This window comes from Beta vulgaris, chromosome 7 (genome assembly GCF_026745355.1).
Source record: "Beta vulgaris subsp. vulgaris cultivar EL10 chromosome 7, EL10.2, whole genome shotgun sequence".
In the NCBI taxonomy this organism is placed as follows: Eukaryota; Viridiplantae; Streptophyta; class Magnoliopsida; order Caryophyllales; family Amaranthaceae; genus Beta; species Beta vulgaris.
In genome coordinates this window covers 32,455,726-32,469,947 of record NC_079208.1, presented here as the reverse complement: position 1 = coordinate 32,469,947, position 14,222 = coordinate 32,455,726, and the positions used below count along the sequence as shown (strand labels likewise).

At 37.0% G+C, this 14,222-nt stretch overlaps 2 protein-coding genes across 2 annotated transcripts; both read left to right on the top strand.

Moving 5' to 3' along the window:
* The first annotated feature begins 601 nt into the window (after window positions 1-601).
* LOC104898900 (outer envelope membrane protein 7) lies at window positions 602-1,177 on the top strand. The gene has a single exon (XM_010686029.4). It carries the CDS (start codon window positions 773-775, stop codon window positions 986-988), a length of 216 nt encoding a protein of 71 aa, XP_010684331.1. The 5' UTR covers window positions 602-772; the 3' UTR covers window positions 989-1,177.
* Window positions 1,178-9,505: 8,328 nt separating this feature from the next.
* On the top strand, window positions 9,506-9,937 carry LOC104898978 (uncharacterized). The gene has a single exon (XM_010686116.1). The coding sequence runs from the start codon at window positions 9,506-9,508 to the stop codon at window positions 9,935-9,937; it is 432 nt and encodes a 143-aa protein (XP_010684418.1).
* Window positions 9,938-14,222: the final 4,285 nt, after the last annotated feature.

Genomic DNA, 14,222 nt, shown 5'->3' with positions numbered 1-14,222 from the left:
TAAAATTGTTCTTTTCACCCTCCATACTCTTACTTTGCTCCATGTTGCTTACTATCTCCACCGGAGTTCTCGCTGAGTTTGTAATGTCATCACTTACTGTTTCATTAAATTTCTCTCTTTCCCGTTCTAAAGTTTGAACATTTTGTGTCTGTGGTGTCTCACAAGGTTTACCCTGAGCCGACGAGCTAGCCACCGGCGTGGTCACCTTCTTTTTCCGGCCCATAATCCAAGAGGCGCAAGTTAGCGAATCACCTTAACGTACGCCAGCAGAGGTTTAGGGTTTTTGATTTTTTTCATTTACTAATTAATAAACTAAATTGTAAACCCAAATATGAGCCCAAAGTTTTGAAAATATGGCTAGGTTGCAGGTCCAAATAGTCATAACCAAAATATTTTGATTTTCGATTTGGATCCAACCTAGATTTATAAATATCGTTTTGATTTGGCTTGGACTGAGTGCTAATTTAGTTTCAATTTGGACTGAAAAAACAAAAACTGTATTATTTCGATTAAAAACGAGACTTCCAAACCCTTATTAGATAGGGCAAATGAGCAACTCAAATAGTAAAAATGAGTAACTTAAAAGTTTCGGCCTGTAGGATGGCGACCCGATCCAAAGAAAAGACAAAAGCAATTAAATAGTAAAAACCATTTATCATTAGATTCATATCAACAAAGATTATAAACAAAAGCGAGAGAAAATTTCAAAACTTGTACTGCACCAAAAAAACTGTAAACTTGTTCAGTTTAGTTTAGAGAGAGAGAGCGAAAGATGAGAAGAGCAAGAACAAGGGAGGGGTCGCTGAAGCAAGCCGCAATTGTGATGAGTGCGCTTGCTTTTGGTTGGTTAGCCATCGAGCTAGCTTTCAAGCCTTGGCTCGACAAGGCTCGAGCTGCTTTGGACAAATCTGACCCTGCCTATGACCCTGACATCAATGACGCCGTTTCGCCTGATACCCAAGCCGCCGGCTCTGCTGATGAAGACTGAAATTTGGCTATCAGCTTCAGCGGTAGGGTTTCTAGTTTCTCTTTTTCGGGCCTTTTCGTTGGCCCTTTTGCAGCTGATTTAATTTTTTCCCTTTAATTTTAAAATTATGTGTACTCTGTGACATTATTGTCCAAAATAATTAATATTAGTAGTATTAGCAAGTTAGAAACCACTTTCTTTTACCTTTTAGTTGGTGTCATACTGTCATTTAATGTTAATTTTGTGACAAGCTTATGTTTGATATCTAGATCGGTTCCTTTATGAATTTGATTGTTACGGTATGGGCGTATGGCCATTGGCCACTCATGATTCTCTACGCCGTGCAATTTGATCATAAATCATGAGTCTGTGGGTGTTAATGAGTCGGTAGAGATCGAACTTTAGGCTCGGCTCGGCTGACTTGTAATACTTTTACTCGAACTTAAGCCAATTTTCGAGCTTTTGCAAACTTAAATTTTCTAAATTAATTTACTTTAAGACTTGAGTTGAAAAATTATATTACATATATTGTACATATAGGTTTACACTGCCTATTTTAAGTTTTTCACAAGTGTTGTGTACAATTTAATTACAACTTTTTATTTAGTTTGTATAATATGTAAATTAATATATGTAAAACATATTTCGAGCCTTCTCATAAACTTTCTAAATAGAAGTTTTTTATACTTAGCTCTAGAATTCGAGTTCCAATAGTTTTCAAGCCAGTTAGGCTCATTAACACCTAATCATGACATAAATAAAATTACATTTCACTCATGAATCATGATAAAGTATATCACTAGAGTCTGTCCTCCAACTATAAACTATAGAATAAGTGATGAGAGGACAAACTCCATGACTTAGTCATGAGCTAGTAAATCAATATGAACCTCACAAGTCACAACTCACAAGTGGCATGATCAAACTACTTTTTTTTTTATCATATTGGGGATGAGACCTCTTGACATGATGCACGCTGGAACGTGGAATTCGAGGTCTCATGAACGACCACTAAAAACCAACTTTGTTTATGTCATTATGTATGATGATAAATAAGTTAGCTCAAATATAATCTCCATTATACTCGCTATATAGGCATATTATTTTTTGTGATTTACTCCATGTATTTTTTTGTAGTATATAGCAAAAGTGATATTACTCAATTGTATTATTCATTTTTAGATAATTTACTGAAAATCAAATTCTATTTTCGCTTACTAATTCTTCACTCTTATTCTTACCATAACTTATGTAGCAGTTTTTATTATAATATACTCATACTCTTTTTATCACTTATCTATTATTATACGATCCAACACACATGTTAAAAGCAAAATTTTAGTCATATATTACCATTCACCTTAAATTTTATATTTTCATAGGTTATAACTTGTAATTACTCTTTAATGGTATCACAATTATAATTTCTTGAATATGTAGCAAAGTTATACTCCCTCTGTTTTTTTCATCATTCTCACTTTCTTGTGCGCGTCTTCCAATGCACGTTTTAAAACTTAAATATCATTCATTATATATTAGTAAAAATTATAACGATTGAATATTAATAAAGTACTAATTGAGACGAATCAAACAAGACCCCACATGACTATTTTTTTCTTATAAATTGAGAACATTTGAGAAGATTCTCTCTATGCATGAATAGTGTCAAGATTCCAAGTGAGAAAGATAAAAAAAAACAGAGGGAGTACTTAATTTATATGTATAATCTTTTTGAGTTGTTTAGTCAAAATCAAACTCTAACTTTTTTCACTATACAAAATTATAGGTATATATTTTATCTCTATATAACCCTACTTTAAAAATATGATTTTAAAAATATTGACATTGCATAATTTTTATGGGATGATATATTATGTGAACATTATATGATAAATGTCTTAGAAAACAATCCTTTAAAAAAACTATATATCGTAATAATAAAACATATCGAGATCTTAATTAGTCAGACACAAGGGTAGATCAATCAGAAAATCCATCCCAAAACTTTTTTTAAAGTGTTAAAGTCCTAATTTAAAGCCCAATTAATTATTCATGATAATTAATTATATTTTGACTTCATCAATAAATTTTTGAGCCCAATCCTTTAAAAAAGCCCAATAATCAATTATTCATGATAATTGATAAATCATTGTTATATAGAGTTTTTAGGCATATTTAGGTTGCATTTATAGAGTATATTGATTTATATAGCTGCATTTTAGTTGCCATTGACATGCATTATCTATTATGTGCTCTATTACACTTCGTTTGTGGTTTTCTTAATGTTTCAGATAATTTCATAGCTATTTGGACATTTCAGAAGCGATTTTGGATGAATTGGATAATTCTTGTAAAGGGAGTTGATGAATGGTGGCTTTTGATCGATGAATTTATGTTCGTGGATTATTCTCTTGTTCCTTATAATCATATTAAGTGAAGTAAATAGCTTCCATGAGGATCGCGACATATCTCTCAGAGTAAATTTGAGTTGAAAACGAAGAAACGTATTATTTCCGAAGTGATAAAAACCGACACATGTTCTCGCTTTTGATCATAACTCGAATTCTACAAATCGGATCGAAGTGATTCAAGTTGCGTTGGAAACTAGACTTGAACATCTTTACAACGACAGGTCACAAGCCTATAGAAGATGCCTAGAACGCAGGATACAGGCATTGAAAGTTGACCTTGCGAATCTGCCTGGGAACCAGCACCCAACGGAGGCTTCCTCTTGCACCTGAATTTCTGTCTGGCCCGCTGGCCAGCCAGCGCCCAATGGTCAGGCTTGACGTGAGACGCAAGCTCGTGATGGCTTCACTATTATCATCCCATCATCAAACTTCTTTTATTAGTTTACTTAATTATTTCTTTTTCCTGGACCCATTAAAGATTAGATTAGAGGAAAATATAAAAGGGGAGATTTATTTTATTTCTCTCATATGCTTTTATTCCTAGAAAACTCTAGTATTACGTTTATTCTTCATCCCTGTCCTTGAAACCCTAGTTTTGGCTTCTCTTCCATTAATTCAAGTTCTAGAGGTATTTTTCCATTGTTTTCTTCTTTATTAATTTTTGCTATTGTCTTTATCTTGCTTTACTATTATTTTCATTATTTCTCAATCATGAATTCTAGGTTAATTATTGATTTTGCTTTAGTTATTTCAATTATGAGTGAGTAGTCGCTTTTCTAGGGCAAACGGAGGGAAGCCATGTTTATACCATGATATTTTCTTTGAAATTCATTGATTTATAGATTAGGGTTGTGAGTAATTATTCGAATTAATAAGTTTTAAATAGTTTGATTCTTGTAATTGGCAAATATTAAGAGTTAATTGATTTGCTAATAGGAATTAGAATTGAAAGATCATATTCTTAGAGGCTTCATTACAATTGGCAATTCTGAATATGTTAGCGATCATACTGCATAGGTTGAATTGAAAGTGTTAATACCCGACCAAAGGATTAACCATTTCTTATATCACTCACCCTCTAGTTTTTTTGTCATTGAATTGATTTGTATTCTTTGAATGGTATGAGCATGGTGGACGGAACGTATGTCCTAGACTTTTAATGTATTGATTAAACCAACATTTTGGTGTTACTTGCTTCTAGTTTAGTTATTATTCAAATCAAACATTCGTTTTTCTGAGATAGTTTATTATAATTAAGCGAAAATCGATAGAAATCCTCTCCCTGTGGGATTGACCCGTATTTGCTATTTATCTGCTAACAACAGACACTGTGCACTTGCGGTATTACTTTTTAAAATCATCAAGTTTTTGGCGTCGTTGCCGGGGAGACGGCTAATTTCTATTGCTTTTGTTTAATTATTTGAACTATTTCTATTGTCTCATTGGAACTTCAAGTTCCAATTGAGGCCATCTCACTGCACATTTTTCTTTGTTTCTTTTATGCCCAGGTTTAAAAGAACATGTACTCTTGTTCCAAGTGATCCTGATCTTGAGAAAACCCTCCGGCAACTCAAGAAGACACAAAAGAAGAAAAAATAGTCTGCTAATCAGGGAAAAACCACGGAAGAACCAACAGACTCAATCATGCCTCCTAAGTCATTGAAGTCTTATGGGGTACCTTCTCCTGGTAATGTTCCCACACGCCCTACTATGCCTGATATACAAGCAACCAACTTCGAAATCAAGCCTGCTCTCATTAATATGATCCAACAGAATCAGGTTGGCGGGCATCCATCCGAAGACCCTGCAAATCATTTACAACTGTTTCAACAACTCTGTCGTACCGTTAAGCATCAACGGGTCGGTCCTGATCAGTTGAAGGTCATAGTCTTCGAATTTTCATTAAAGGACAAGGCACAAAAATGGCTGAACGATGTTAATAAAACTGAGTGGAGTGCTATATGTGAAGCATTCCTGAAAGAGTACCACCCTCCAACCAAGATTGCAAAAATAAGACATAAGCTTGCTACCTTCAACAAGAACCCGATGAAACACTGAAGGAAGCATGGAATAGTTCAAGGACTGCAGAGAGAATGCCCACACCACAATCTGGACAAGTGGTTCATCACCAAGCATTCTACAATGGTCTACAACCCATATCAAGAGTACATTGATTTATCTGCAGGGGAGTTTTCCTAGATAAGGAGGTGATGAAGGTACAATTTTCTGGCCAACTTAGCACGATGATCATAGTTCCTCAGGACTATTATAAAGAAAAAGTTGGATGCTGATGCATATGCCTTTGTTGTTCCCACAAGTAGCCAGTTGAGCATGAAGATGGACTCATTGAAATCTTCGCAGTCTAGTACTCCTCCTAAGAGTATCAATGCGATGTCTTTCATGGCTCCTATTACTTCTTCCTTTTGTGAAGTGTGTGGTGGTGTTCAAGGCCACTTTGGTCATGATTGTTGCTACAGTCAACCTGATCCGAATAAGATGGAGCATGCAAATGTTTTTCAGCAGAGACCTCCACACAAACCCTACTCTAACACTTACAACCCAGGTTGGAGAGATCATCCTAATTTTTCGTACAAGAAAAACAATGTTCAGAAACCTCAACCTCCACCACAATCTTCATACCAACCACCTCATCAAAACCCACCACAACATGCTGCTAGACAACAGCATTACCAAGGAGCTCATCAGAACCCCCTCCTGGTTTCAATAGGCCTTCACACCAAGGCTATCAACAACAAGCTTCTCAGAATGCCACCTCTCAAGAGCCTACCATGTCTAATCTAATGAAAATGATGGTTTTTGTGCAGAAACATCATGAAGAGAGCATCAAGGAGTTGAAGTACCACCAAACACTTGGAGACTCAACTTGCTCAGGTGGTCGGAAGTAATGTGCAGAGGCAACCATGTCATCTACCGGGGTAAGCAATTTCTAAAGAAAATGCTAATGCCGTTACTCTTCGAAGCGGTGCACAGTATGATGCCCCACCTATGCTTACTGATGATTCACCACCTCCAGTCCAGAATGATATAGTGGATGAAAATGAAGATGAGGATAGCTCAAAAATTGGCATTGAGCACGGGAAGGTAGATGAAGCAAGGAAGTAAAAGGAGAAGGTTACTGATTCTCCTACACCACCACTACCTTTTCCCCACAGGATACAAAAATCCAAGGTTGATCAATAACTTGGTAAGTTCTTGGCCATGGTCAAGAACCTTGAGGTAAAAGTTCTATTTACTGATTTAATTTCTCAAGTACCCGTATATGCTAATTTGAAAGATATGATCACTAAGAAGAAGAATTTTGGTGGTATAGATAGAGTTGCTCTAACTGAAGAGTGAAGTGATGTATTGCAGAATAAATCCCACCAAAACTCAAGGATCCTGGTAGTTTTTCCATCCCTTGTCCTGTAGGTGCTTTATTTATTGATAAGACTTTATGTGATTTAGGAGCTAGTGTATCTGTTATGCCTTTATCTATCTGTAATAAATTGAACTTGGGAGTTTTAAAGTGCAAACACATTACTTTGCAGATGGCAGATCGTTTTGTGAAATATTCTCTGGGTATTTTAGAGGATGTGCCTGTGAGGGTTGGAAAATTCTATATTCCTGTTGATTCCATAGTCAAATCCCCGTCATCTTGGGTAGACCTTTCTTATGTACTGCTGGTGCTGTTATTGATGTCAAGTCCGGTTCTCTTACTTTGGGTGTTGTTGATGATACTGTGACTTTTAAACTTACTAATGCTATAAAGTCTCTTATGCTTGAGAACACTTGTTGCAGGATTGATGTCATAGAGGAGATTGTTGGAGATAACGCTCCTTGAGCCTTATTAGATGACCAGTTGGAGGCTGTTTTTGCTTTTGGAGCCTCAAAAGGAGAAGGTGATGATGAAATAGATTCTTTGCTTCCTAATTTGGATGGCTTTGACACTGATGAGACCAAAGGTTTTGAGGTAATGCAAACCACCTGTTCCACTTCTGATACACAGGTAAAGAAGGTAGAATTAAAACAATTACCCTCTCACCTTAGATATGCTTTCCTTGATGATAAGGAGAATTGTCCTGTGATTGTGAGTGTTAAACTCGATGATAGCCAGCTTTTAAAGCTCCTCACTGTGCTTCGCATGCATAAGAAAGCTATCGGGTATAACATTAGCGATCTTAAGGGCTTTACCCCAGACTTTGGAAGAGAACCACCGTCCTTGTATACAACCACAACGTCGTTTGAATCCTAATATGTAGGAGGTGGTGAAAAAAGAGGTAATGAAACTACTTGACGTGGGTATCATCTATCCCATTTCTGATTCTAAGTGGGTGAGCCCGGTACAAGTCGTTCCTAAGAAAGGGGGGACAACGGTTGTTAAGCACGATAAGGATGAGCTTATTCCTACTCGTGTTGTCACGGGGTGGCGTATGTGTATTGATTATTGCAGGTTGAATATGACCACCCTGAAGGATCACTTCCCCCACCCCTTTATTGATCAAATGCTGGAGAGATTAGCAAATCATAACTTTTTCTGTTATTTGGATGGATATTCTGTTTTTTTTTTCAGATTCCTATTCATCTCGAAGACCAGGAGAAGACGACGTTCACATGTCCTTATGACACTTTTTCTTTCGGTTAAATGCCTTTTGGTTTGTGTAACGCCCCTGCCACATTTCAAAGATGTATGATGGCTATATTTTCAGATTTCATTGAGAATATCATGGAGGTATTCATGGATGATTTTAGTGTTTATGGTTCTCACTTTGACTTGTGTTTGCATAATCTTTCTAAGGTCCTTAAACGTTGTTGTGATGTTAATTTGGTCCTGAATTGGGAAAAGTGCCACTTCATGGTCAATGAAGGAGTCGTACTTGGTCATCTTGTTTCTGAATGTGGCATCCAAGTTGACCGAGCAAAAATTGAGGTGCTTGAGGAACTTCCTCCTCCCTTGAATGTCAAGGGAATGAGGAGTTTTCTTGGTCATGCGAGTTTCTATCGCCATTTTATAAAAGATTTTTCTAAAGTCGCGAAACCCCTAACTCAATTATTGCTTAAGGATGCCACTTTTGACTTCACCAATACTTGTTTGGAGTCCTTTGACAGGATTAAGAAAGCACTGATAACTGCTCCAATCATACGACCTCCAGATTGGGATTTGTCGTTCGAGATTATGTGTGATTCTAGTGACTATGTTGTGGGAGCGGTGTTGGGTCAAAGGAAGAATAAGGTGTTGCATGCCATCTATTATGCAAGTAAAACCTTAGATGGAGCTCAAATTAACTATGCTACTACTGAAAAGGAGCTCCTTGCGATTGTTTATGCCCTTGATAAGTTTCGAACCTATCTCATTGGTTCGACAATCATTGTTCACACTGACCATGCCGCACTCAAGTATTTGCTGGCCAAGAAAGAGGCGAAGCCGAGGCTCATTCGACGGATTCTTCTTGTTCAAGAGTTTGATTTGGAGATACGAGATAAGAAGGGTGCTGAGAACGTAGTTGTAGATCATCTCTCTCGTTTGAGGTTTGAGTTAAGCTCGCATGGCCCTATAGATGATTCTCTTCCTGATAATCATCTCTTTGTTGTTTCTACTAAGTTCCCTTGGTATGCAGACTTTGCAAATTACTGCATTGGTGGTTCTCATCCTCCTGATTTGACCTATCAACAACGCAAGAGGTTCTATCATAATGTTAAGCAATTCTTTTGGGATGACCCTTTCTTGTATCGCAAGTGCGCCGATGGGCTCTTTCGTAAATGTGTTGCTGATTGGGAGACTCATGGTGTTTTGGAACACTGTCATAACATGCCATCTAGTGGACACCTCGGTCCTAATGCAACTGCCCATAGAGTTCTTCAAAGTGGTTTCTATTGGCCCTCTATATTCAAAGACGCTCATCCCTTTTGCAAAACATGTGATGAATGTCAAAGAGCGGGCAATATTTCGAAGAGGCAAGAGATGCCACAAACCGGGATTCTTGAGATTGAGCCCTTTGATGTTTGGGGTATTGATTTTATGGGACCATTCCCTTCATGATGTGGGAATAGGTATATATTGGTCGCCGTTGATTATGTAACTAAATAGGTCGAAGCTACTGCATCGCCAACTAATGACTCTAAAGTTGCTATGAAGCTTTTCAAGAAGATCATCTTCCCACGCTTTAGAGTCCCAAGAGTTGTGATTAGTGATAGTGGTTCTCATTCTCATCAATGGACTCTTAAGGCTCTTCTGAAGAAGCATGGAGTTACTCATAAGGTCGGCTTAGCCTATCATCCTAAGACGAGTTGTCAAGTTGAAGTTTCTAATCGCCAAATCAAGAGAATCCTCGAAAAGGTGGTAAACAAGTCTAGGAAGAATTGGTCATTGAAATTGGATGACACTTTGTGGGCATTAATATTGCATACAACCTACAAGACTCCATTGGGGACAACTTCGTATCGATTAGTGTATGGAAAGGCTTGTCATTTGCCAGTTGAAATGGAGTATCTCTCTGCTTGGGCTGTCAAGGAGATCAAACTGGATTTTGAAGCGGCTGGTGAAGCGGACTTCTTCAATTGAATGAGTTAGATGAGCTTCGACTTGAAGCTTACGAGAATCATAGGCTCTACAAAGAGAAAACGAAGAAGTTTCATGATAAGATGATCCAAAAGCGAGAATTTAATGTTGGTGATAAGGTCTTACTCTACAATTCTAGACTTCAACTTTACCCTAGAAAGCTTAAGTCACGATGGTATGGACCTTTTGTAGTCAATGATGTGAAAGAACATGGAGCTATTGAAGTTATTAATTAGAATGGAGCTAAATTCAAAGTAAATGGCCAACGTTTGAAGCTCTACACTGAGGGTGCGCTCATTGGGAATTTGGAGACAATCTACCTCACTGAACCTCCTACTGACGAATGATTTCAAGGTGAGAAGTCGAGCTCATGACTTTAAAAGAGCGCTAATAAGGAGGCAACCCGGGTTTCTAACTCTCTTCTTTCCTAAAAAAAATACAAAAAAATGAAAAAAATGAAAAGAACAAAAATATTTTTTTTAGATTGAATTCAATATTTTTTGTAGGGTTAGTTATTATTTTGTTTATTTCTTATTTTTGTGAATTCATTTGAATTGATTTCTTTCTTAGTTTAGTTAGTTTATTTTTGTAATTTATTCTTTTTCTTGGAATTCACTTGAATATATTTTTTATTTGGTTAGTTTTTATCCAATAACAATGTGTTGAGTCATGTTTGTCGTAGTTTGCAAACATGTGTAGGAAGTAGCACATTTGGTTCACTTACACACTCCTAAGCTGTCGCGAGTCGTTGCCTAAGCCGCCACACGAAGACTTGCTGTGCGTACAACCCATCGCTTCTCGTACCATTCCAGCGCCCAATGGGCCTCACAAGCTGCACAAGGCAGCTCTCTGCCCAGCCCGCTGAAAGGTCAGCGTTTGCTGGCTTACACAACCCAGCAAAATGAACTCTCTGCTGGGCTCGCTCTTTTTCGGGTTATATATATATATATATATATATATATATATTATATATATATATATATATATATATATATATATATATATATATATATATATATATATATATATATATATATATATATATATATATATATATATATATATATATATATATATATATTGAGACGATACTGCACGCACGTCGAGAGAGAAAGAGAAACGACAACACTACCGCACAATCTCTCCCTCCCCGACGAGCTTTCTGCCCAGCCGTTGCACCACCTGCCGGCCATTTCGACACCGCCGGTCCATCACCGCATCACCTTGAATGTCGCCCAACCAAAACAAAAATAAAACCGAAGCCCTAATATTGACAATTGATATGGGACTTTTGTATTTTTTTTATTGGTGATGCACAATTTAGAGAAATTGAAGACTTATTTGGACTTCTTGGAATTTATTTATGGGTTTTACACCCTGTTCCTAAGCGGGGCGACATAGTAAGTTCAAAGTCATCAACTTTCATTCTTTATTTCCTATACTAAAAGTGATTTTGATATAAGTATTGGTGATGCTATTTTTAAGTGACTATGTGATTTTATGATGACTCGTTCTTTATTGAACTTGTGAATTCATTGATTATTTTAGTCAATTTCAATAGTAAGCGCGGTAATTGGTGAATTGATTTGAAATTACTCATCGAAGTTGGTGAATTGGGACTACAAGTGCTCTTTGGTTGTTTGTTTGGTATCCCGCTTGGTTAGCATCATGAAACCCACCAAAAGAGACCTTTACAAATACAAAACTAAGTCTAATTCACTTAGAACCACCAACGCTACCAAAAAGAAACGAGCCCCTCCTCCACCACCCCGTTCGTCTACACCCGAGCCAAGCCCTCCATCTTCCTCACAACTCTCTTTCCCATGGTTAACCCAATCTCAATAAGACCTTTCCACCACCCTTCAAAAACGTCGAATCAAGCCTACACTTTGCTACTCTCCTCATGATCTAAGGAATTAGGGGTTGATAATTGCTTGCAACAACTTGCCCAAAGACATAAATTTTCAAAGGTTCTTAATTTGAGAGAGGAGGTCTATCCGATTTTGGTTTTGGAGTTTCTAGCTTTTCTTGAGGTTGTTTCATGAAGGGTGATATCTCCTTCTCTATCGGTGGTTTGAAAAAGAAAATGTGCCCAAAGATGGTCAATGAGCTATTTGCATTGCCTCTTGAAGGTACCATTGGTCCTGAGTCATTTAAATCCTTGTGTGAAGATGCTGATAATAAGCGATTTGTTGCGAAACACTTTTGTAAAGAGGTCACAGGTCGAAATGATTGGGTCGTTGGTTTTACAAAGTCTTTTGCTTTTGTGAACCCTGCTATTCACCTCTTGCATCAATTTCTGTTACAGGTTTTCTACCCTAAAGGGGAAACAAGATAAGTTTCTACCAATGATTTTTGTATGCTATCGTGGTTTGTTCATGGTGATCCGGCTCAGATGGGTCAACTTGATTTTGGACGGTTCTTGATTGCTGCTTTTATATGGGAGATAGATCATGATACGGGCTCTATCACTATGGGTAGCTTTGTTACTATCTTCGCCAAGCATGTTGGCGTTGACTTAACCTCTTTTGCAACATTACCTACCTATCCCCTCCTTGATATTCCGAAAATGATGAATAATTATAAATGGTTAGTGACATGTGGTGCCAATTTCTACGATTGGTATGTTAAGAGAGAAGGAAAGGATGCTAAGAAGGTTGTTATGCTTGTCTCCCTAGTTCTGCAACTCGTTTGAGCAATCCAAATGCTTTGTTGTTCACTCCTAGTGCCTCATCTTCTGTTCCTCCTCCAGTTAATGACCCTTTTGCCGGCGTTGTTGCCTCCTTTGCTCACCAGTCACCACTAGAGAATTCCGACTCTTCATGGATTGTTTTTCTAGTTTCTCTCAAGATGTGATTGATCACTTTGACCGACTTGAAAAGAAAGTCGTGGCGATTGATTCGGAGATTGTCTATTTGCATAGTCGGTTAGGAGCTTCTGGCCCCACCGCTTCCACTGCTGATGCTACTACTGAGCCCTCCTCGGTAGACGAGGCTTGTACTGAGTGAACTTCTTCATTTCTTTTCCCTTGTTTTATGTATTTTCACCGTAGGGACACTGTAATTCATTTAGTTTGGGGGAGGAATACTTATCTTTATTCGCTTTCTTAGTGTAATTTTTCTACTTTCATAGGATGTTGTACGGTTTGTACTACTCATTAGGGGTGGGAGTTTATGTACAACGAGAAAAATGTACTGCTTTCTTAGTTGCATATTATCTCATATTAGATTTCATCTCATTTTAATTGCATCTATGGGACTATTGCTAGCAAGACTCATTGAGAACCTTGTTGATATTTTACTACAATTCTTAAGCATAATTCATCTTGTTCATGATTCTTCATAGCATGATTGTTGTGCAATTGATTGTTTGTGGTAAGATTAATTGATCTCTCTTTGGCTCGATTTAACATAATTGTGCAGACACCTAACCTGAGTGAGCTTTTGTGCCTGATAAATTCACGTATATGTGTTAGTATTCTTTTTTTCATTTGTGATTAGTTCCTCGATGTTGCATTGATCTTGATTTTGACTTGGTACTCCTTGATATTTGATCGTGCATTCATTTTGATATGATTGAGGTGTTTCATTTCATGATCTTAGCTCCAGAGTTATTCTTATTTTAATATTATCCTTCCTCTATAGCCCCGCTGAGCCTTTTCTGACTTTGTTTAATTGATACCTACATTACTTGCCATTGGCCTCATTTGATTCTTGTCCCAAGCTTAGCTTGGGGGAGCGAGTATTAGTTTTGGTTTGGTTTGTATTGAATTGAAATGCTCTATTTGCGGTTTAGAAGGATGGAAAAATATGTTTAGTGAGCTTTTAAATTGAATTGAAAGTGTGAAAAAGAAAAAAAAAAGAACAAACAAAAAGAAAAAAAAAAGTGAAAATGAAATGAAAAATAAGTGAAAAAAAGAGTTGAGAATAAAAGTGAAAAAGGGTTATTATTGAATTTCTTAAATCAGAAAAGTTTGGTTATTTTTGGAGAATTGTTGGTTGTTGATTTGGAGTTATGACTTAACTTGGATACATTTTCAATTATTTGATGCTCCCTCTTCTTGGTTTTTCCACCACAATTTCCAAATTATTTCCCATACCTTTGAACCCGAGCCTCATTATAACCTTTAAAGTCCTCTTGATCATCATGTATTGTATTGTTCAGTATTAAGTGAGTCAAAAAGTCAAAATTAAAGATTATGTGCTTCATCTGAGTCTATTTGATTTAGGTTGAGTGCCATTGTTTGCCCCTTAAACACATGAGAGTATGAGTGTACATAACTATAGTG

What these genes read in the sequence shown, in the direction of transcription:
- LOC104898900 (XM_010686029.4), top strand. Translation starts at nt 773, where the DNA reads ATGAGAAGAGCAAGAACAAGGGAGGGGTCGCTGAAGCAAGCCGCAATT.
- LOC104898978 (XM_010686116.1), top strand. Translation starts at nt 9,506, where the DNA reads ATGAAGCTTTTCAAGAAGATCATCTTCCCACGCTTTAGAGTCCCAAGA.